This window comes from Pinus tabuliformis, chromosome 5_2, assembly GCF_031772625.1.
Source record: "Pinus tabuliformis cultivar Carrire ecotype Pingquan chromosome 5_2, CPIR1, whole genome shotgun sequence".
Classification (NCBI taxonomy): domain Eukaryota; kingdom Viridiplantae; phylum Streptophyta; class Pinopsida; order Pinales; family Pinaceae; genus Pinus; species Pinus tabuliformis.
Window position 1 is genome coordinate 211,597,360 of NC_142306.1, and position 24,996 is coordinate 211,622,355.

At 34.2% G+C, this 24,996-nt stretch overlaps 1 protein-coding gene across 1 annotated transcript; it reads right to left on the reverse strand.

The window, feature by feature from the left end:
* Positions 1-3,243: 3,243 nt before the first annotated feature.
* LOC149158303 (3-hydroxy-3-methylglutaryl-coenzyme A reductase 2-like) lies at positions 3,244-4,246 on the reverse strand. The gene is made up of 2 exons (XM_089437734.1): positions 4,099-4,246; positions 3,244-3,913 (listed from the first exon to the last, which is right to left on the reverse strand). The coding sequence occupies exons 1-2, from the start codon at positions 4,159-4,161 to the stop codon at positions 3,668-3,670; spliced, it is 309 nt and encodes a 102-aa protein (XP_089293860.1). The 5' UTR covers positions 4,162-4,246; the 3' UTR covers positions 3,244-3,667.
* Positions 4,247-24,996: the final 20,750 nt, after the last annotated feature.

Sequence of the window (24,996 nt, forward strand, 5' to 3'; positions counted from 1 at the left end):
CATAAATCACCACAACTATCAATTTACATGAACTAACATGTATAACATGTTTATATCAAGACTTTGACTTTAAAAATAGGTTTAGGTGGGCAATGGCCTCACTTCACTCCCCAAATTTAAGGATGGATGGATGTAGGATAATTTATTATAATAATATGTTTTAAACCATATTTATTTAACTATGATGGTTTTGGACCATGTGGATTTTAGATTGGATCATTTATTATGATAATATGTTTTAAACAATATTTATTTGACTATGTCAATGGTATGTATCATTTTTGGGATTCAACTATGACCATTTCCATGAGAGGTAGTAGTAACTTCCTAATTTCTCATGAGTTTTGAATAGTCCAATTAGCACTAGGATTGAAACTATTGAAATAAATCACATAGCCTCAATCATCACTTTGTGGGCTTCGGTGACTTGCTAGTAGGTTACGGGCCTATGGCTCAAGTCAATGGTTTTGGACCATGTGGATTTTAGATTGTCTAAATGATGGAAATTCTAGTTATATTTTGATAAAATATGGCATGAATTTTTTTAAATCCAAGTTATAGATCTCAAACTTCAATATTTTGGTTACCCTAGAGGTCTCAAAAAGTGCCACCATAAAAAAATTGCTACTGCAAGATTTTTTGAAACTTTTTTGCCCATATTGAGGCCACTTTTACTGGACAATTCCTAGACTACTCCTTTTAGATTTATTGTGCCCACACAAGCTCTACCACATAGTATAGAGTGGTAAGTATGTAAACAATTTTAAAGGTGGGCTTAATTGAAAAATAGAAAAAAAAATACAAGTTAAAAGTTAAAATAAAAAAAAATAAAAAAAATGAAAAGTTAAAATAGAAAAAAATGAAAAATGAAAAGTTAAAAGTGATATCCTTGATGACTCCAAACATCTAAATGTTGGTTCAAATAATAATAAAGAGCTAAAGTAATGAAAATAATAAAAACAAATTTGTTATATTTTGATTTTGTGAATAGCTTTTGTTACAATACCATGGGCCAATACCATGGGTTATCAATATAACGTACCGAGAACCTATAACTTATTTCACAACTAAAACTATTTTATAACAATATCAAAATATTCCTAATTACCCCCATTTTAAGGTTGATATTATTAACTTAATTTAATTAGGCTTTGTTACAATACCATGGGTCAATACCATGGCTTACCAATGCCACAAGCAAAAAAAAAAAAACTTTTCTCACAATCCAAATGCTTTAAAACAATATGAAAATATTATTAACTATCATATTTACCCTATATTATAGATTTTTTTACAATACTATGGGATAATACCATAGCTTATGAATACCACATGCCCAAAAAACACAACTTATTTCACAATAAACATATTTTATAACAATATGACATGATTCTTAATCATTGATATTCACCTCACTTTGCCATTGATATTGTGAACTTGTGAATATGCTTAGTTATAATAGCATGGGATAACACCATGGCTTATCAATACCACATGTAAAAAAATCATAACTTATTTCACAATAAAAATATTTGCCAATATTTTTCAACAATATGACAAGAACCATAGATATTATTAACTTGTAAACCACCACTTTACCATGTATATTATTAACTTGTAAATAGGTTTTGTTACAATACCATGGGCTAATACCATGGCTTATCAATACCACATGCCCAAAAACCATAACTTATTTCACAACAAAAATATTTTATTTTAATTTAATTTTATAACATTTTTTAATTGAGATATATCTCTATCCACGACTACTAAATATATTCCCATAGAAATAAAATTAAGGTTTTAATAAAATTGACAATGAGAATACTTTCATATTTAAAAATGTGGAATTTATATAATATAAATAATATTAGTAAGAATCAATAGAGATCCATCTTAACTAAGGATCAATTGATGACAACAAACAAAGCTAAGGGTAGAGAGGAGGGGTCTTAAGAGGGGGGAAGATAGTGAGAAAGCCAGAGAGGGAGAGAGTTGGAGGGGGGGAGAGAATGAGGAAAGAAGAAAGGAGAGACGGAAAGGGAGTGAGGGAGAGAGGAGAGGAGGGAATATAGAGAGAGGGAGACACAACAATGGAGTGGAGAGGGAGGGACAAAGGGAGGGAGAAAGTGATAGAGTTTGAGAGGGAGAGAGAGAAAGTCATGGGGGGAGAGAGAGAGAGGTGGGAGAGAAATGGAGAGAGAGGACTCAAGAGAGAGAAGGAAGAAGAAAGACATAGAGGGAGAAAGGTGGAGAGAGAGAAGGTGCAACAATGGAGAAATTGAGAGAGAGTGAGTGAGAAGAGAGTGGGAGGAATGAGAGAGAGATGAGGAAGAGCGAGGGAGGAAGAGAGAGAGAGAGATATTGTAAGAGAGTGTGTATCTTTGGTGGTGAGATAGAGATAGTGAATAAGAAAGAGACACATAGATAAAAAATAGATATTATATAGTTTTATATAGCCAACCTATATCCATCTTAACTCCACATGAAGGGCAGAGAGGGATCAAATCCCTTGATGTGCAAAACTTTCCTCAAGTTTTACAGTCAAAAAGGTTTTGAGAGATTAGATCCATTCTGATTAGATCCATTCTTGGTCAAGATGGATCTAGGTGGTTTTGGTTGAAGACAAAGATATTATTCTTACTTTTAATTTTTTTTTCTTAATTCTATAAAAAAAAAAAAAATTAATAATGATCCTATAAGAAGTTAAATTTTTTTTATTTTTTATTTAAAATTCTAATTAATTTTATAATAATTTAAATTAATGAATTTGTAAAAAAAATAAAAATTAGTTTGATTACAAATAAAACAATTTAAATATCCTATTTATAATATCAATTTTTTTTAAATATTATATAAATAATTATATAAATTTACATATAAATTATTTTTTTTTAAATATTATATAAATTTACATATAAATTTTTGAAAGAGCTAAAAAAAATTCCATTCAAATTCATTGATTAATAACTATAATAATATCAATTTTTACTAAATCTCTTTCCATATATAAATAGTCATATAATTGCCTATATCGCTCTTTCTCTCTCTTTAACAAGTACTGCATGCAGCCCAATGGCCTCCCTCAAGGGAATGGCCTCTGTCTAAACTTAACATCAATAACAACACATCTAACAAATACAAGTGCTCAAACCATTCAAAATTTTTTGAATAATGTATACTCAACCTCACTGATTTGAATACCTATTATAATCATGAAATTAATTTTGAATTGTAGCTCTCATCCATTCCATACTCTAACGAATTAAAATGCTTACATATTGGTATACATAATGATATAGCAAAATGAGAGGCTATGAATTTGACAACATATATTGACATCTTCCTTTTCATATACAATCTTCTTTCATATCTATATTTAATTCAATTCAATCTTTTTGTCATTGAATTGATATTGTGAACATAAGCATTATCGCAACAGTGAAATATGCATCTTAAAATAGCTTCTAAATATATTAAATCTCCTTCGCTTCTTCGAATGAAGATTTTAAGTTATAATCCTATATAATCTCCTTCCTTTCTTACAAGGAAGATTTAACAAGCTTCCCAGCTTCCTGCTTTGAATTCTGCCTAGTTGCTTTAGGAACATTCATACATATGTACCACGTGGAGGGGATGGGAACTATTGAGAAAATGCATGCTAACTTTATGGGGTACTGGTTGCTTTGATATCCTTGTTTGATCTGTTATACTTCATATGGCTCTTGACAAGCTGGCCTGCAGCCAATGCAGACATGAGAGACAGCTCTCCAGCCAAAACAGCTCCTGCAACTATTTTGGCCAAGCGTTGGGAATTGGCCCCAGGGGATTGCATGTTTGCTCCTTTGACTCCCAGCAGATTCAAACAAGCGGCTTGTGATGCCAACTGTGTTCCTCCTCCTATGGTTCCCACCTGCAATAAATGGATACAAATATGTCCACAATCAGAACAATGGGAAGGGGTTTGAGGGGGAGTAACCATTTTCTCTCAGATCCTCAAAAATAGTTTAGCTATCGAAACAAAGTCCGGAGATTAGAGAAAGAAAATACCACAAATGTTTTTCTTTAGGCATGAAAGTAATCATGGAGATTACTTACCTCAATACAAGGCATTGTGACTAATACATGCAGATCCCTGCCACCATTGGAAGTCTCCATCATCGTAATGCAATGAGAGCTCTCAATGTTTTGGCCAGGATCTTGACCGGTTGCAATAAATACAGCAGAGACAATATTGGATGCATGGGCATTGAAGCCCCCTATGGCACTTGCCCAGTTAAGTTCTTGAGCATATTCAGTTCCAGCAAAGTTGGAACAGTAGTCTTCAAGAACTTGCTAACAACTCCCTCAGTGATGATAGCCTCACACCACTGATTTCCCACGCCCTTCAATCCAGTTCACAGCTGTGGGTTTCTTGTCTGCATAGAAATTACCTGACCACAAACGAAAAATTTGGCATTAAAACAAAAAGCCCATGGCAGCAAAACCCAGAAAATGACCACTGAATTGAGAACCAAGAGTAAACAAAACCCAAAACAGAGATGACCCAAAAGTCGAATACCAATCAGAATTGCGTAGACAGACTCACCAGAAACACTGATAACATCCATGTCGGGAAACTCATTCTGAAGGAAATCTAAAACATTCTGCACACCCTTGGACACCATATTCATCCCCATGGCATCCCCAGTGAAGCAAGAAAACCTCATCTACAGATTCCTCCCTGCAATTACACAACATATACTGTGCAGCCTGGCAAATCCGCTGGTGCTGTTACGCAGTTAAGATCAACAAAGAGTCAACACCCATAAAATTGTTATTATTCAGAAAATTCAGAACTTGATGCCTACCGGTTTATCGGATTCCGAACGTAGGTCCCCCGGGGCGGTTCAATTAGTCTCATCCTAGACCGTCGACAAGGTATGGAGCTTTTCTTCTCAGTGGAGCTTTTCTTCTTAGCCATTGCCCTTCCTTGCCCTTCCTCATGAACAAAAAGCAGTAGCTTCTAATCCTCCTCTGTTGGAGTTAATGGTTACATTCCATATTTAAGAATTTGGTTTGTGTTGGTTGAGAAATTCTGTCAACCTCTCTATCTAATTTGGGAATAAGTTGGATCTCAAAAACTCTATTTAATAGAGTAATCTGAATGTAAATATGTGTTTACAGATACACCATTTGTGCATAATATATGATTTGAGTTTATGTAATTGTGTGTTTTAGCTATTTTTATCATGGTATGAGAGCTAGATCTGAACGTGTGTTGTGAGGAGGTGCATTCGGATGTTAACGAGGCTGTTGCAACCTGAATATATCACAGACAGGATCCTCTTTGAATACGTGTGCTTTATTAGAGATTCCGGCAAATATTTTGGTTTTGCGTCCACAGCTTTGTGGTCAGATCTGTTCATGGTGGACCTGCAACTGCTTGCTTCCACGGAATTAGCGAAGAAGATGGGAGAATTCTCAAGATAAAATCCCTACTATTGTAATTGCTTCAAAGCGTTGAAGATCTCATCGAACCCCAAGACGTGGCGTCATTTGTTATGGTTTGGAAAATCTCCATAGCATGACAAGTCTGTTGTGCGTGTGAGAAAATGGGCGACGCTCTCGTTACCTGCACTACTTATCTTCATTGATCATTGTCGGAAAATTTCTATGTAACGTGCTATTGGAGGTGCATAATTGTAATTTGTTGATCGTTGTTGTTCTGCATCAATATGTTATTCGAGTCTATCCACAATCTGTCAAAGTAATCTTAACAGGCCGAGGTCTGGACTGCCCAGCAGATCGGCAGCAGAGGTCGAGCGGTAGGATTGACTGCGCAATCCGCAGTGTGTCTCCCAGTGGGAGGAGATGTGTGCCACTGAATGCGTTGTTGCCGTCACTGTTTGTCGAGGTCGTTATGGTTGCCATGTTTTTTACAATCTGTGGTGAGATACATGGTCTTGCCTCTCGGCGATCCAATAACAAGTATGGATCCCCAAGTGGTGGTGCTTTTCTCTTGAACCTGTATAATACAGTATGGAGGTCTCAGCTTGGCCATAGTTAGAAATTAAATGCAGATCGATATATAACGCCAGCAGATTTTTTGGGTTTTATATAGCAAGATGTTTCATTGTCGACGTGTTCATCTATTAAACTCTTTTAAAAATAACTAGTAGTTCAACTATGTGTCTCATGCCAGTACTTAAATTTCAAGTAGCAGTAAGGCTCAATATGGATGGTTGTCCAGATAGTATGGCAGTTGCGGATCTAGGGAAGGATCCCTCATTAGTGGTAGACATGGAAGTGGTTTCCTAATGAGGTTATGCGACAGATTGGGATGTTGTCCAGTAATTGACTTCGGGAGGTCCTTGATTCGGGAGTTGAGGAAGAGAACTCGGTAATCCAACTTGCCAACTACACCTTTCCGAGGGTTATGAGGCAACTTGATGGAGCATCTACTAATAAACTTGATTATTTTGTTATTTTCATCTAATGTAATCATTAAGGGGGGATGTTGGAGTTAATGCTTACATTCCATATTTAAGAATTTGGTTTGTGTTCGTTGAGAAATTCTCTCAACCTCTCTATCTAATTTGAGAATAAGTTGGATCTCATAAACTCTATATAATAGAGTAATCTGAATGTAAATCTGTGTGTGTGAGTGTGTTTACACATACACCATTTGTGCATAATATATGATTTGAGTTTATGTAATTGTGTGTTTTAGCTATTTTTATCATCCTGGGCTACGCGGAACATCCTAGGCTGCCATGGATGGAACCTCGGCTACCACATGATGGACATGAACAATTGGATCAGTCCTAGTATCAACGACGTGCAAGGGAAGAATACATAATACCAAACATTCAGCTCCAAATATTTGCGGTTCCCTGTTTTTCCCTTCAAACTCTTTATTTTCCTTTAAAAAACAAACGAATCCCCGAATCCCCCTTATTTTCTACAAAAAGATGAAGCATTCTAACGAAATAAGGGGATTCTCAGTGTGAGTATGCGTAAAAATGGGATCATTTTGCACCTGTGTAGGGGAAATCTTTTTCTCGATACTCTGTGATTTTGAACTCTGAGCTTGCAAAGGCTCATTTCTGGTCTCCACCTGTTTGTTAGGCGTTTCATAGTTCAGAGGCCTCCGAAACGGCGACTGCTCAGCTGGTCTGTGGCAAACCGGGTTCGCTTGTGGTGCGGGGGATCGATGTTGAACTACTCCCCAAGCTGTTGGGCCTTCTACGGAGAATTGATAGCCCGAGCGAGCACTGGCTGCACTCGCTCTGGCTGCATGCAAGGCGCTCATGAAGGGCACGGAAAAGAACATGCACACCTTGAACATAAAACACATAAAACTTACCGTAAAATATTTTGTCCTCGTTGAAATAACATCGTTAATGTATGGTCAACGATGTGGATCGCTATTAGTCCCAGGCACGGACTAATAAGGAGACGAACCATTCTCGAGATACAAAATTAACAAAGCTAACTAATTAAATATTTGATTTTGAATTTGGTATAATTTTATTACTTTAATTTAAATTAATTTTTATTTTAAATATAATTTTATAATTATATGATATATAAAAATAAAAAAATATTCCCTTTAATTCCTATAATATATATATATAGATATATAAATAAATATAATGGGTTTAAAATCATATTTCAATTGTGTAACACCCATTGATGCTCCAATATTTATCAAAGTTTTACTTGTAGTGTTAATTTTACTTTCATATTAACCTAGAATGTAAAATTAGCAAAGGGAGAACATGTGATGTGTTGTTTATGATTAATTTAAAGAATCTCATCAATTTTTAAGACAACTTAAGAATGAGTTTGAATAACTCCTTGAAACAAAATGATGTATGAGTAAAAGAATACTATCGCGAATGGTTTCATCCTAGATCTTGACAAAGTAGCCACTCAGAATAAGACCTTGGGCAACAACCCAGAGGTACAAGACTTGAGGTCAAGATGTTTAGCCACTGTCATGCGCTCGAACAGCTCTTCCTTGAAAAGGAATAAGGATAGAACCCTCACGCGGTTCGTAGAAAAAATCTATGAGGGAAATAATAGTGTCGTGAATGGTTTCATCATGGAGCCCGACAAAGTAGCGAGTGGGAATAAGACCTTGGGCAAGAGGCTAGAGGTACAAGACTTGAGGCTCTACATATTCCGCATGCCCAAGGTACCAAGCTATTTAGCCATTGTTAGGAGCTCGAAGATCTAGGAGGGGGAACTCTCGATGTAATTGAGAGGTCCAGTTGGGTGGTCAGACTTTCCACGCACAGATAAACACACTTACTACTCATAAGTAAAGAAGGACATATAAGTATAAAATCCTATATTTGTTCATTATTACTATGCGACCCCGGTTCTCTGCTTTACTTTATTAATTGAATAGATTAATATGCTAAGGAATGAATGGTATGAATACATCAATGATAGATCTAGCTATATTGTCATTATTAATGATCTTAGTACAGTTACTAACATTAGTACTTCCAAGGAAAGAAATAAAGTGACAAAATTGGTGCATTTACTGAAACAAAATACTCTTAATATTCCAAGCTTTAAGTAAAAGATTCATTGCCATGAAAATGAGTTAATTTGTATTATTATCTAATATCATTTAAGGCACTGTAAATAACTTGTGGTTACTATTCAACTGAAAACTGTAATGAATGGAACGTGAACCTTAAGAGTCGTTTATACAAACCATTATTATAAAAGAATACACACCAGAAGGATATCTCTAGAGTTCATTTACGACAAATAAATTCAACGAGACCTACTTTCCTTTTATTTCAATATCGAAATGAAATAAACCATCTGAGTAAAAGTTGTAACCTTAATCCTCATACATAAAACAAAGAAAATAACCTATTATTTTAAATATCATGCATCTATACAGTTATAAGATGAATAATTTCATGAGTAGCCAACCCCATTTCGGGAAAAAACCTCACGGTGAACCTCAAAAAAAAAAAAAAAAAGAGAATAGAGGAATCTTGCGAACATACAAACACAGTTCGATATTCAAGTTTTGGAGACAAACTGCATGCATAAGTTCTCAGAACCAATTATCAATATAAATGTTGGGCTAAAGCCTAGAAACAAGTGTCTCCCATAACCCTATTCTATAGATAACTTTAAAGTCATTACACCCTTTGCACAGCCATGAGGCTTTAGCTATACAAGTCACCTAATAAGTTAGGAAAAGAAACCCTAGCTTTCCTCGAGCTAAGACTGCAGTTTTCCACCAAGCATTTGGCACAGAATAAAAAGAGAACCAACCTGAAATTGAAGTACTGAGCAAGGTTAGAACACGGTGCCACACTGAGAAGCGACCGCTGGAAGGTATGCAAACCCCACAATGGAACATACGTGTAACAGTCTGAGCATCAAATTAAGCCTGAGGAGAAATAGAAAGAGTATGAGACACAAAGACAATTTCTCAGAGGCGAGCTTACCTGAAGGCCGGATGATCTAGCAGCCATGACAAGATGCACCTGCAAATCACATTTAATATATCAGCTCATCGAATAATCACCAAACCTTGTATGAAATCGAGCACGGGTCTATCTACTTACACCAGGATGAAGGGTGGAGGTCTCGACGCATTAACCCTGGACCATGAAACTGCCATTAACCATCTCACATGTGCAAAAGCCAAAACGAAGGTTTCTTCAACGTGTGCATGAGCCAAAACGAAGGTTCTTCAGAGTAAAACTAGAGGAATATATAGACAGAAGAATCGTAGCTCAATATTTTAAGTTCGAGAGCAAGTGTTACGATTACCTATGGGCCCGTTGAAGCCCCTTCCACCATTCTGTTAACCACTATTGCAGTTCCATCTCTCCCTGGTCTCAGTACAGACCAAATGAAAGATTCTTCCGCCAAAATTACATGGAATATCATTTGTGCCAAAATTACATGGAATATCATTTGTGGACGACCTGTTTCGAACCAACTAGTGTGGTCCTCAGGAAGAAGAAACACATCCAAGTTACTCAATTTCTTATTTACTATTTTAATGATATTATTATAAAACAGATCCAGATTACTCAATTTCTTATTTACTATTTTAATGATATTATTATAATTATAATTATTAAGTTGAATTAGGTAAAAAGGTTGGTTATAAAAAGGGAATCTATTTATTTAATTTTATATATATATATATATATATATATATATATAATAGGTTATAAAGGTAAGATTAATAATTTTAACCGTGGTTTGATAATTTATTTATTTATTTATTTTATTCAATTTATTAAATAATTATTATAGGTATTCTACATATATATATTTTGATTAAAATCATAAGATGACTAGTATTTTTATTCAATAATAATTCAATGGTTAGTTTATTTTTATGGAAGTTAGTTAAAATAATTTTAAGGTTAAAGATATACTTATTTATTTATCTAACTTATTTATTAACAAATATATAAATATATATATTCTATGATTAAAGTTAAAATATTCGGTTATTAAGGTGAAAGTTAGGGTTAATGGTTAGATTAAAAGGATAATTTATTTAAATTATTTAATAATTATTATATATATATATATATATATATATATATACATACTATATATATAATTAATCATAGGTTGAGAAAGTAATTAAATAATTAGTTTATATTAATATTTAGGACCAATCCCTTAGAATATATATACAAATAATTTTAAGGGGTATTAAGTTCAAAAAATGTTATCAAAAATATAATTTAAAAGGAATTTTAGTTAAATAAAGGGCCAAATCATATATGAATAAATCAAAGATTATAAGTTAAATAATAATTAATAGGAAAATTAGTTACATAAAGGATTTTATAATATAAAATAAAGTAAAGTTAGTTAGAAATAGTTAAAAATTATAACAAGATTAGACTAATAATAGAATACCTAAAAATAAATATAGAAATAATAATTTTATTTAAATTATATTAATATAAAAATAGTAATAATTTTATTTAATTTTTATTAATAGATAAAGGTAATTAAGTTAGAAAATAACTATTATAGGTTAAAGGGAAATAAGTAAATGCCTCAATCGAATATATAAATAAAAATGTTAATTAAAAGAATCATTAAATTATAAGTTGATTAATAATTTAAAGTTAGTTAAATAAATCATTTTATTTCCGTAAGATAAATTAATATTATTTAGAAGAATCATACAAAAAAGGTAAAAAAGGACCTTATAAGAACAACAATGCCAAAATCTGTAAAAATATAAGGGACAAAATTAGTTATAAGAAGGACATCAAAATAAGAGGGCCACAGAATATTAGAAGAAATAGAAAGAAAAGAGAAAACAATAAATAGAAACGTAAAAAAAAAAAAAAAGATTATATATATATATATATATAGTAACGAAAAACGACAAAAACAAAGAGGATGAAAAAATGACTAGGACCAGAGGGCAGAGACCCAACACCTACTCACTTTCCACCCATCATCCCTATTGAGATTGCTTGGTCTCTTTTCAATCTCAAGAGCCTGAATTTTCGATGGTGGAAATGCGAAACCTTAGCAATAACACTCGCCTCTTCAATACAAACATGATGATTGGTTTTCTCAGCATGTTCAGCCAAAGCGGAAGACTTAGCTCTCCTATGCTTAAGATCCGCTGCGTGCTCACTAATCCTCTCATTAATGGAACGACCAATCTCCCCAATATAGGGGTCCCACAGGAACAAGGGATCATATAAACGCTCTTCATATCCTTAGGGTCGATAGGATCCTTCAGTGATCTGAGGGACATACGAATGGTGTTCAGGGGCCTAAAGGTCACAGGGACATTATGCCTCTTAAGAATCCTGCCAATTCTATCAGTGGTCCCTTGTTCCTGTGGGACCCCTATATTGGGGATACTGATCATTCCATTAATCAGAGGAGCACGCAGCGGATCTTAAGCATAGGAGAGCTAAGTCTTCCGCTTTGGCTGAACATGATGAGAAAACCAATCATCATGTTTGTATTGAAGAGGCTAGTGTTATTGCTAAGGTTTCGCATTTCCACCATCGAAAATTCAGGGAAGCGCTTGAGATTGAAAAGAGACCAAGCAATCTCAATAGGGATGATGGGTGAAAAGTCAGGAGGTGTTGGGTCTGTGCCCTCTCGTCCTAGTTGTTTTTTCATCCTCTTTGTTTTTTCATCCTCTTTGTTTTTGTCGTTTTTCGTTACTATTATTATATATATATATATATATATATATATATATATATATATATATATATATATATATATATTATTATTTATTTATTTATTTTTTGACTTGTTGTTCTTATAAGGTCCCTTTTTTACCTTTTTTTGTATGGTTCTTCTAAATAATATTAATTTATCTTACGGAAATAAAATGATTTATTTAACTAACTTTAAATTATTAATCAACTTATAATTTAATGATTCTTTTAATTAATATTTTTATTTATATATTCCATTGAGGCATTTACTTATTTCCCATTAACCTATAATAGTTATTTTCTAACTTAATTACCTTTATCTATTAATAAAAATTAAATAAAATTATTACTATTTTTATATTAATATAATTTAAATAAAATTATTATTTCTATATTTATTTTTAGGTATTCTATTATTAGTCTAATCTTGTTATAATTTTTAACTATTTCTAACTAACTTTACTTTATTTTATATTATAAAATCCTTTATGTAACTAATTTTCCTATTAATTATTATTTAACTTATAAAATTAATTATTATTTAACTTATAAAATTAATTATTATTCATATATGATTTGGCCCTTTATTTAACTAAAATTCCTTTTAAATTATATTTTTGATAATATTTTTTGAACTTAATACCCCTTAAAATTATTTGTATATATATTCTAAGGGATTGGTCCTAAATATTATTATAAACTAATTATTTAATTACTTTCTCAACCTATATATATATATATATATATATATATATATATATATATATATATATATATATATATATATATATATTATTAAATAATTTAAATAAATTATCCTTTTAATCTAACCATTAACCTTAACTTTCACCTTAATAACCGAATATTTTAACTTTAATCATAGAATATATATATTTATATATTTGTTAATAAATAAGTTAGATAAATAAATAAGTACATCTTTAACGTTAAAATTATTTTAACTAACTTCCATAAAAAAAAACTAACCATTGAATTATTATTGAATAAAAATACTAGTCATCTTATGATTTTAATCAAAATATATATATGTAGAATACCTATAATAATTATTTAATAAATTGAATAAAATAAATAAACAAATTATCAAACCAACCATTAAAATTATTAATCCTACCTTTATAACCTATTTTATATATATATATTTTAATTTAAATTAAATAAATAGATTCCCTTTTTATAACCAACCTTTTTACCTAATTCAACTTATTTCCTTAACAAAGATAATAATAATTATAATTATAATAATATCATTAAAATAGTAAATAAGAATTTGACCTAGGTCCTAAGGTCAAAATTAGTCGTTAATTTAGTCGTTGGAGTCTCTGCTCAAACTATTTATCATGCTAAGCTGGATCTGTTTCTTCAACTTGTCTTGACGATGAACCACACTAGTTGGTTCGAAATGCGTCGACAAATGATATTCCATGTGATTTTCGCCGAAGAATCTTTCTTAACTTGATATGGATCACAGAAGCGTGAACTCTATTAAATGACCTCTATCTCTCCAGATTTGCAATAACTTACGTCTTTCATTCTCTGTTGCCATTACCATGGATCATCCCGGACCCAGCGGTTGAGGGTTTTCCAAGTGCTGGGGTTCAAGGTCCATCGAGATAAGTTTCTTAAATGCAGGTTCATACATTGAGTAGGATGTCGAATGGAGATGATAAACAAAGGTCTCGGGGCTCTCTCGCCGTAATGGAGGGGCGCCAACCAATGTGTGCCAGCGTGTGAGAAATAAAACAAAGATATATGCATGTACACTATGGTTGTTGTGTACCGCGGCATTAATCAATGATCCAATTAAATGAAATTCCATTAAACATTGAATATACCATAATAATCATAAGTTTTCATTTCAGGGGGAAGTTGAATTGACACATTTAGTCTTTGGGTCATAATTACAAGTATGGTTAACTTGAATTAAATTAAAAACAAAAAAAAGATATATATGGATACATATATATATTTACCACTCACAAGGTTAGGTTGTTACAATTGGTATGCGAGAGATAGGTTCACACACTAAGACCTATGGGCTCAATAGGTAACGTGTAGACCTGAACAATATACAAAATATATGTATATGTAGATAAACAATGTGTGTGTATAATCATTAATACTAACCAAATAAATGTAATTATGTACACAGAGAGAGAGGACAACATCAAGAACAGAAAGCTAAAAGTGCCTTATGTGGAGGCCAGCCCAAACATATGGATACAGCTCAGAGAAGAATCCTGACAAGCCAATGTTGCTTTGCTTGAAATAGTGCAACAACTGTGTACATAAATGATGAATTTAAGGATAGACAATGAATGACTAAGACAAGAATAAGAAAATATCCTTAAAAGCATGTCTCACCGACATAATCAACAGGGCGAGATCCTAATATGGAGAATAGGGAGAATATTCTAACCGCCCATACGATAATACCGAGTGAGTAGAAGGACAAAAGGAAGATGAGGAATGGTGTTCAGATAATGTTTTCTATGAGAGCAAGTCCAAAAGACATAAAATGGAACTACAAGGTGAGTTTAAAAAAATAAAACCATCAATGTTTGAAGGAGAGTTTGAAGAAGCAACTGAAGCATGCCTAATCGACATGGGTAAATATTTCCATATTTATGAATATATTAACAAACTTAAAGCACGAGTGAGAGTTTACCAATTATGGGGAAAGGCCACCCTCTCGTGGGAAGAAATTAAAACTGTGAGAAAGATTGACGAGGAATAAGTAACATGGCAAGAATTCCAGAAACATTTTAAGGATAAATATCTAATTGAATGTTACTATGATGAAAAGCCAAAGGAGTTCCATGAGTTAAGGCTCAGAGCCTTGACCATGGATGTGTATGTAAAACATTTTACATCCCTCTTGCGATACGTTACGTATATGCAAGAGGAAAAAGCTAAGATTCAATGGTTTATTAGCAGTTTTGTCAACTTCATGAAGGAAAAATTAGAATTTGATTATCCTAGAATAATGGACAATCCTATACAAAAGGGACACATCTGTTATCAAAAGATGAAATAGAAAAATGAGGGACCCAAAGGAGCCATTGACAAGAAAATGAGAAACTTACAACCAAACTCACAACTAAAATACATAAATGGAAGAAATAACCAACAAAGAACTTTTAGAAAATTTGCAAGAAATCCCCCGAGAGCTCAGACATACACTGAGAATAGACAACTGGAGGGGGCTAGTAAAACTACTACGGACCTGCCGCCAAATCTACCACTGCAATGTTAGGGATGTGGGGAAGTGCATTATTACAAGAACTGCCCACACAAAGTGTGAAAATAACAACTTTTGAACATGTAATAAGCCTCCACATTGGGAGATATCACATGGAGCATGCCTAGAATAAATGTTGCCTTGGATGATCATCAGGAGGAATATGAGCACACCATGATCAAATGTGAAGGTAAGATTTCTAATCAAACTATTTCTATTTTATTTGATCGAGGTGCTATCCTAAGCTACATTTTGGTGGCCTAGGTGCAGGCGATATAGACAAATGGCTGAAACCTAATATAATTTCTTCTAACCGTGGCTAAATTTCTCCTTCTGCTTCAATTGTTGTATCAGTCATGTATTATTAGACTCACTGCTTCATAAGTTTCCATTTTTTCCTAAAATCATCATCTTTTCCTTCCAAATCACCCCAACCCTTGTTAGCGACAAGAAATTTCACAACAGAGATTCGTTTCCACTATCAGAACCGTAATTCTATAGGAATTACAAAATACACTATTGGCAGTTATAAACGGTCGTAGTGCTAATTCCCAAGAATTACACTATTGGCGAGTTTACAAAGGGAATTATGAATACCCAGACATACACTATGAGCCAGGTTTTCAAAGAAATGCACTATACACATTAACACTATCGACACTTTAACTATCAACCTTTCGGTAGCCCTTCCCCAATGCGATAACACGTGAGCTCTCGAAAATCGTTATTGGCAATTTCAATACTCCAAATGTTAGACTCCTCTTGCTCTGGTCTTGTGATGTGATAAGCCTCACGGACCCGACAACTTATCCACCCTACTCTATAGTATTTTGGGTCTGAGCTATCAGAGTTTCGGACTTCGATGATTCCAAAGGTCCTTCCCACTCCACTATGGTTCTGCGATGTAATAATGGTTCAGACCCGTTACGGGTATGAGTCAGATTTAATAAGATTTCAGGTCCAGAACTTCATTGAGGCTAAGTCTTTTCACAATTTTCTTATGCAAAACAGAGTTTCCGCTTACGGAACTCAACAATTCTTATAAGGGAAACAGTACCAATATAAGGGGTAACCACACCAACAAGCTTAAAGTAAGTATTAATAGGAAAAACAAGGCCGAATCACCATTAACAAGCTTTAGAAGAAAAGAACCGCAACCAAATACACATACAAATACCAGTTAACAAAGAACCGTAATATCAGATCCACAGAGAGAGTTTTGAAGTTAAAAATATCTCTGGAATCAACCATACAGAGATGTCCTGCTTTTTCCTTTTTAAAATAAGAGATAAATCCCACTCGATCTTTATCCCTTTACAATAACATGCCAATTACATATCTACTGGTTCATTTTAGCAACCAGTTCCTAAAACAGAAACTTAGTTATTATGACTAACAGTTCTGCGAGACATCCCCCTCGAGATCCTTCACTACAGATTATCCATACAACAATTATTACAACATAATCTTATCCTTAGATTCTATCCCTATGGTAAACTAGAAAAGCATGGAAATTGATGGCTAAAGGACCCCACTCCTTTACGTGTAGATATTTTTGGATTTTTGGAATAAGTTTGAAAATATTTCCTTCCAAGTCACATGCTCCTACATGAAACTCCTAAGGAAAAAATTCTTCATGGGCTCCTCTCCATGAGCTCATTTACAGAACTACCCAGTTTTTGTAGCATGTCTTCTGTAACCCAAGTAGCTTCAGCGGTTGGCTCATCCTTCCATTTTACCAAATACTAAAAGTACTCCAATCCCCTTGTTTTCTTAAACAACTTCTTGTCCAGAATTCTTTCTGGCTGCAATTCCTTTGGTGTGGGTAACTATTTTACCTAGTCAATCTCTTGGGTCTCTTGATCCTTTTCTGTATCATTTTCAGTTTCACCTTAATACTTGTGCAGGTCAACAACATTGAAAATTGGTGATATTCCAACATTAGGGGGTGATTCAATATCATAGGCATTTGTAGAAAATTTCCTCAATGCTCTGCACGGTCCAATTTTCTTGAACTTCAATTTGTTATACTCCCTCTTTGGAAACCTCTCCTTTCTGAGGTGTGCTAAAACCAAATATCAAACATCAAAGTTCATCTCTCTTCTTCTCATGTCTACTCTAGTTTTTTACTTGATGTTGCTATCCTGCAGCTATTGTTTCACTTGTTCATGTATTGCTTGCATTTGTGAAGAAAAATCTTCTCCCTCTACACTTCTCATCTCATATTTTCCGAGGTTTCTTAATTTAGATACTCCTCTTGGATGAATTCCATAAACAATATGGAATGTAATCTCTCCTGTACTCTTGTTAGGTGAGTCATTATATGCATATTTAGCTTGTGCCAACACTCTATCCCATTGCTTTGGATGTTCTACAGTAAGACTCCTTAAAAGATTTCGCAAACTCCTATTCACAACTTCAGTTTGTCCATGAGTTTGTGGATGATAGGCAGAGCTGAAACTTAGTTTAGTTCCCAAATTCTTCCATAATGTTCTCCAGAAATGTCCAACAAATTTGGAATACCTGTCTAAGACAATACTTTAGGCAACCCATGCAATCTTACAACCTCCTTAAAAAACAAATTAGAAATGTGAGAAGCATCACTAGTTTTATAACATGTAATAAAGTGTGCCATTTTTGAAAATCTATCCACTACAACAAAAATTGAATCATTACCCTTTTGAGTCTTTCGTAAGCCCAAAACAAATTTCATACTTACCATATCCCAAGGCCTATTTGGAATTGGTAATGGGACATACAAACCTATGTTTTGGCTCCTTCCCTTTGCATATTGACAGACTTTGCAAGTTTTCACATACTTCTCCACTTCAAATTTCATTTTAGGCCAGAAATAAATCTGTTTAACTGCTCATAAGTCTTTTCTACACCAAAATATCTTGCAAGTCCTCCACTATGTTTCTCTTTGATTAAGTTCTCCCTCATAGAACAGTTTGGTATGCACATCTGATTTCTCTTAAACAACAGTCCATCTTGTAAGAAGTAATCTAACCATTTACTCCTATCCACCAAAACAAGATTTTTACAAGCTTCAAATTCCTCTTTAAAATTTGGATCTGTTTCATACAATTCTTTAAGAAAATCAAAACCTAACACTTGGATTTGACTCTCTTGAAATAATACACTTCTCCTACTTAAGGCATCTGCAACTTTTTTTGATTGGCCATTTATATGCTTCACGACAAAATGGAAACCTTGAAGATACTCTACCCATTTGGCATGTTTCTGGTTAAGCTTTGGTTGCTACATAATATATTGTAGTGCATAGTTATCTGAATAAAGTATGAACTCTTTTGACATTCGATAATGCCTCTATTATTTCAATGGCTACACAACTACATAGAACTCCTTATCATAAGAATAATACTTCTTCTTTGAATCATTCAACTTTTCACTAAAATAAGCTATAGGTCTATCTTTCTCACTTAATGCACCTCTAATAGCTTCTCTGGTGGCATCACACTTCACTTGGAAAGGTTTACTAAAACGAGGTAGAACCAAAATAGTCTTTTTAGTGTTCTTCTTCTTCAATAGTTGGAAATTCTTTTCTGATTCAGCAGTCCATCTAAATGGTTGTTTATCTTTCTTTTTGGTCTCAATAATAGGAGCATTGATCTTACTAAAATTCTTTATAAATTTCCTATAAAAACTAGCAAGACCATGAAAACTTTTTACCTCAAAAACACTTTTAGGTAAAGGCCACTCCTTGATTTCCTTGATCTTCTCTCGATCCATCTTCAGTCCTTCAGTAGAAATAAAAAAACCCAAGTACACTAGTTCTTCTTTCATGAATGAACACTTCTTCAAATTCAACAATAATTTCTCTTGTTGTAGCCTTTGTAAGACATAATTCTGATGTCTCATGTGCTCCTCCTTAGACCTGTTGTAAACTAATATATCGTCCAGATATACTATTACAAATTTACCAAATAAACTCTTTAAGAACTTCATTAATGAGTCTCATAAACGTACTTGGTGCATTTGACAACCCAAAAGGCATTACTCTCCACTCATACAATCCCTCATTTGTCTTAAAGGAAGTTTTCCATTCATCTCCTTCTCTTATCCTTATCTGATGATACCCACTCTTAAGATCTAGTTTTGAAAAATACTTTGCTCCACTCAAGCAATCCATTAAATCTTCAATTCTAGGTAAAGGAAATCTGTACCTGATTGTGATTTTTTTGATGGCTCTTGAATCTGTACACATTCTACAGCCTCCATCTTTCTTTGGACTCAATAGTGTTGGTACTACACAAAGACTCAAGCTTTCTCTGATTAGCCCTTAGTCAAGCAATTCTTGCACCTACTTCCTAACTTCTTCATTTTCTATAGGATTCATTCTATAAGCTGCTTTGTTAGGTAGACTTGCTCGAGGAATGAAATCTATATGATGGCTAATTCTTCTAATGGGTGGTAACTCATTGGGCAAATAATTAACAATAATATCACAATAGTTCTCCAACATTTCTTGAATTTCAATGGGTAAATCAGAAACTTTAGTAGAAGTCATTATTACAGCTTGCAAATTACAACAAAGTTTAACTCATTTTCTTTAATCTGCTTCAAGTATTCCTTGCCTTCTAGTAAGAGAGTTTTTGGATGTCTTCTTTCTTGATGCATCTTCTTCTTCCAGAGGCAACAACATATGATTGACACCATCCTTTCCAAACTTCTAGGTGTTTCTTTTCCCATCATTCATAGCTCCTCTGTCATATTGCCAAGGTCTTCCAAGAAATATGTGACACACATCCACCGGCATCACATCACATACAATTTTATCTTTATACTTGCCCAACTAAAACTCCACTTCACACTGTTCATTCACTAATAGTTGATGTCCCTTTTGTAACCATGACATCTTGTAAGGTGTTGGATGTTTCATTGTCCTTGGCTTCAATTTCTCCACCACTTCTATAGAGACCAAATTATGAGTGCTGCAACTATCAATGATCATGTGACATCATTTTCCTTTAACCTTACACATTGTTTTGAATAAAGTCTTTCTTTGTGATGGTTCAACTATCTCCTTTGCTGGCTTGAGAAATACTTTATTAACTACCAAAGATTCTCCTCTCTCTGGTATATTTTCTTCTTCTATCGCTGATGTTGCCATTTCTTCTCCCTCAGCTTGAGAAACAATGGCATTCCTCTTACTTGTTTCTGCTTTCTCTAAGCACTCAAAAGCTTTATGTCCTAGTTTGTTACATCTATAACATCTTACTTCTCTTCCTCTTCCTCTCCCTCCTCTTCCTTTAGAAAAGCTCCCTCTACCTCTTGCATCACCTCTTGTGGGTGCATGTTGGGTTGAGCTATTGCTAGCTCCATCTTTAGGTTTTGTAGATCTTCCTCTACCACCTTGAATTCCCCTTCCATGGAAAGTACCTCTCCCTCTGGCAGACTGCTTCCTCATGAGTTTTTCTTCAGCTCTCAGTGCTATCTAATAAACTTCTTCTACTGTTTTAGGAGACAGTATAATTATCTCAGCTTGAATGTCCATCCTAAGACCATTCACATATCTAGCCACCTTCTCTTTTGTATCCTGAGTTTCTCCAGCTCTTATGCTTACCTTGTAGAATTCCTCTGTGTACTCTTTCACCGTCATAGACCTTTGTCTAAGATTTTGCATTTGTCTGAACAAGTTTTGCTGATAATTACTTGGTAGGAACTTACCTCTTAATTTTTGTACCATCTTGCTCTAATTATTGATAGTTTGCTTGCCAAGTCTCTTTCTTTCTGCCTACACACCATCCCACCAAAGTGCTGCATGGCCTTTTAACTTGGTGACAACAAACTTTACTTTCTTCTCATCTTTTGTTTCTTCATAGTCAAAGAATTTCTCCATGCCATTAATCCAATATATCAATTCTTATGGGTTCAGTCCTCCTTCATATATTGAAACCTCAGTCTCTGGCCTAGCTATGGATCTCAACACTGACTAGAAGAATCTCATCTCAGGAGTAACTGCTACAACTTCCTCCTCTGTAGCTTCAACCTCAGGCTCACTAACATCTCCATCATCTATATTTCTCCCTGTTGTTAATGCATCCAATCTAGCTTGCATCTGTTGCATAGATTCCATCACTTCAGCATTTGCAATTGGCCGTCCTCTTCCACCACGTCCTTGTCCTCTTCCACCACATCCTCATCCTCTTCCAACTCTCTAAGCCATATTAACTTTCCTTCTCATACTTCTAAGATTCAATTCAGTGTCAATAGGTTGCTCTAATACCACAAATGGTGGCCTGCGTGGAGGCGATATAGACAAACAACCGAAACCTGATATAATTCCTTCTAACTCTGGCTAAATTTCTCCTTCTGCTTCAATTGGTGTATCATTATTCTATTGTTAGACTCACTACTTCATAAGTTTCCCTTTTTTTCCAAAAATCATCATGTCTTCATTCTAAATCACCCCAACCCTTATTATCGGGAACAAATTTCACAACAAAGCTTCTTTTCCACTACCGGAGCCGTAATTCCATAGGAATTACAAAATACACTATCGGTAGTTATCAACGGTCGTAGTGCTAATTCCCAAGAATTACACTATCGGCGGGTTTACAAAGGGAATTATTAATACCCAAACATACACTATCGGCGCAAGTTTTCAAAGAAATGCGCTATACGCATTAACACTATTGACACTTTAACTATCGGCCTTTCGATAGCCCTTCCCTGTTATGAAACTAGCTCATAAAAAGATAGAAAAGATAAATGAACGCCTTAGAATTCAGCCTCTTCAAGGGGGCAACCTCCTTTACATTACATAAATGAACAATTCTTTGATGATTCAAATGACAAGACCTCCTTTCTATATATAGGAGTCTAAGGGGTCATAATATAATCAGAGCCAACATAACAATAATAATGTAAGGGCACAATAATGACAATAGTGAGCTTCTATTGGGCACAATAGTAACAATATGGGGACTACATGGGTACAACAATATAATAAGGGGGTTGTACTAATAACAATAAGGGGTTACACTAGTAGTATAGGGGGCAATAGTAGCAATATGGGGACTACATGGGTACAACAATATAATAAGGGGGTTGTACTAATAACAATAAGGGTTACGCTAGTAGTATAGGGGCCTAACATGCCCCTCTCCTTCAAAAAGTGTTGTCCGCAACACTTGAGTAGTTCTTGATGCTTATGTATAAAATTCTTGTCCTCCCATGTGGAATCTTCAGCGGGTAAGTTCTTCCACTTGATGAGATAATCTGAAACTGATCGATTTCATAGCTATCAGGTTCTTGTTTCTGTGACTGCTCCAGGTTCCAATATGATTTTTCCTTCCTCTTCAAGTTCTGGCAATATTGTTTGAATTGGGATCTTCTGCAACTTTTGAATGAGTGACCATACTTCTTCGTCCTTCTTCCATTCATCCCTTACTTCGTTTATCCAATCTCGTTACATAATAGAAATAGCACAAAACAATGCTTCTGCATCCTCAGCCTTTCTTGAGAGTGCATCTGCAACAAAAAATTTATTCCCTTTTCTGTAGATGATGTCAAAGTCATAACACAACATATTTGTGACCCATTTTTATGTTATGCTAAAGATAATATTTGTTCTAAAACGTATTTAAGACTATCATGATCCATTTTTACCTTGAAGTGTCTTCCCATTGGGTAAAGTCGCCATTTCTTAAGTGCATGTCGTATTGCCAACATTTCATTCTCATAATTAGCTTGCTTGAGATGTAGCCGTAAAAATACACAATTTCCTACATCAAAACATTTTTCACTCTAATGTTGATCTACCTGTTGTTTCATTCGATTCTGCACCAAAGTGGCATTATCCATTAAAAGTTGGAGAACTTGTTGTTGATGCTCGATGTGATCTTTCCGTGCTTGAACCTTTTTCTTCTTGATATTTCCTTCTATCTTGAGAGTTTGAGGAGTGGTAATTTCTTCCAATGCTTTACAAGATATGGTCGGATTCATTTCTTGATGCTCGATGTGATCTTTGACTTCTTGAACATTTTTCTTCATGATATGTCTTTCTATTTGGATAGTTTGAGGAGTAGTAATTTCAGCCAATGCATTACAATATATGGTTGGATTCATTTCTTCTTTCTCGATGTGATCTTTCACTTCTTGAACCTTTTTCTTCTTGATATGTCCTTCTATCATGAGAGTTTGAGTGGTAATTCTTGCCAATGATTCACAAGATATGGTCGGATTCATTTCTTCTTTCTCTGGGGTTGGGTCCTCGGGTATATCCTCTTCTTTTAATGTTTCTTGATCCTTTCTTCCTCCTCTTCATACTCTATGTAAAATAATTTCTTCTCAGCACACTTATGACCTTTAGTGCATTTTCTATCGTAATTGTAACAAAGCCTTTTTTCTCTTTTTTCTTCCAATTGTTGTGGTGTAAGCCTTGTAGGTTGTGGAAGGCTAGGAGAAGAAATGCTTCCATAATTATAGTCATGAGTGGCAGGATTCCTTGTTTCCATAATTTCGCTTTCAATTTTTCTTGCCAACTCGAATGCCTCCTCCAATGAATCACGTTCCCAAAAACGAACCTCATGTTGAATGTTATCCTTTAAAGTCCCTATGAAGACATCAATCCTTTGCTTCTCTGGAATATAATTTACCCTTCTATTCAATTTTTTAAAGTCCTCAATGTGATCTTCCATTGAACCCTTTTGTTTGAGATTTATCAATTGGCTAAAGAAGGAGTTTCCCTTTGCCTCCTCATAATGTGCTATCATTTCCTCCGTGAAAATTGACAATGTAACAAGTGGTTTACGAGAAAAAAGCCCTTTATACCATAAAAATTGATCCAGTTCTAAATATGAAGATGAAATACATACCTTTTGTAACAGTGGTACACCATGTAGATCAAAATATTGCTCCATCTGAAGTATCCAATTTACCAGATCCTTGCCATTAAACTTCCTCATATCACATTTTCTTGATTTTAGGAGCTCAATCTTGAAACGACTATAACTTTGTAATCTCGGTTCTTCCAGTTCTAAAGTTGTGACCTGGAGTAGCCCTCTACATCCTCTTTCCATTCCCACTAGTCTAATCAAATTTAGATTCTTTAAGAAAGAGTTATGCACAATCTCCCAAGATGGCCCGATTATATACCTTTTCAAAAGAGCGAACTTGTATGAAGTTTCACGTGTCATTGTTTTGACCTTTGGGTCTAAAAACTATACACAAGAAACTACAGTCCATCCTCTTTCTGTAACTTCTTATGAAATTTCAATCTGATGCTCAAAACAGAAGTTATGACAATTTTTCCCAGGTCACCTATTTGGAATGAAATTAAGGAGTCTGCACAAAGGCAAACTTACTTAAATCATATCTCCAAAAATATAGTATGAAAAGCTCTAAATTTCAGATCCGAGGTTCAAAACAATTTCAACCCAAATGGGTTTTCTTTTTATCATCTGAAATGTTGCAGAAAAAAGTTATAGCGCAAATGCCACGATGACCTGTTTGGAGCAACAAAACCTAGAATCCAAAGCTCTCATACCAAGTGTTATGAAACCAACTCACAAA

Bases quoted from the DNA above. Each gene is read 5' to 3' on its own strand.
- LOC149158303 (XM_089437734.1), bottom strand. From the start codon at position 4,161: ATGATGGAGACTTCCAATGGTGGCAGGGATCTGCATGTATTAGTCACA. The intron at 3,914-4,098 runs GTAAGTAATCTC...CATTTATTGCAG, and splicing joins TCACAATGCCTTGTATTGAG to GTGGGAACCATAGGAGGAGG.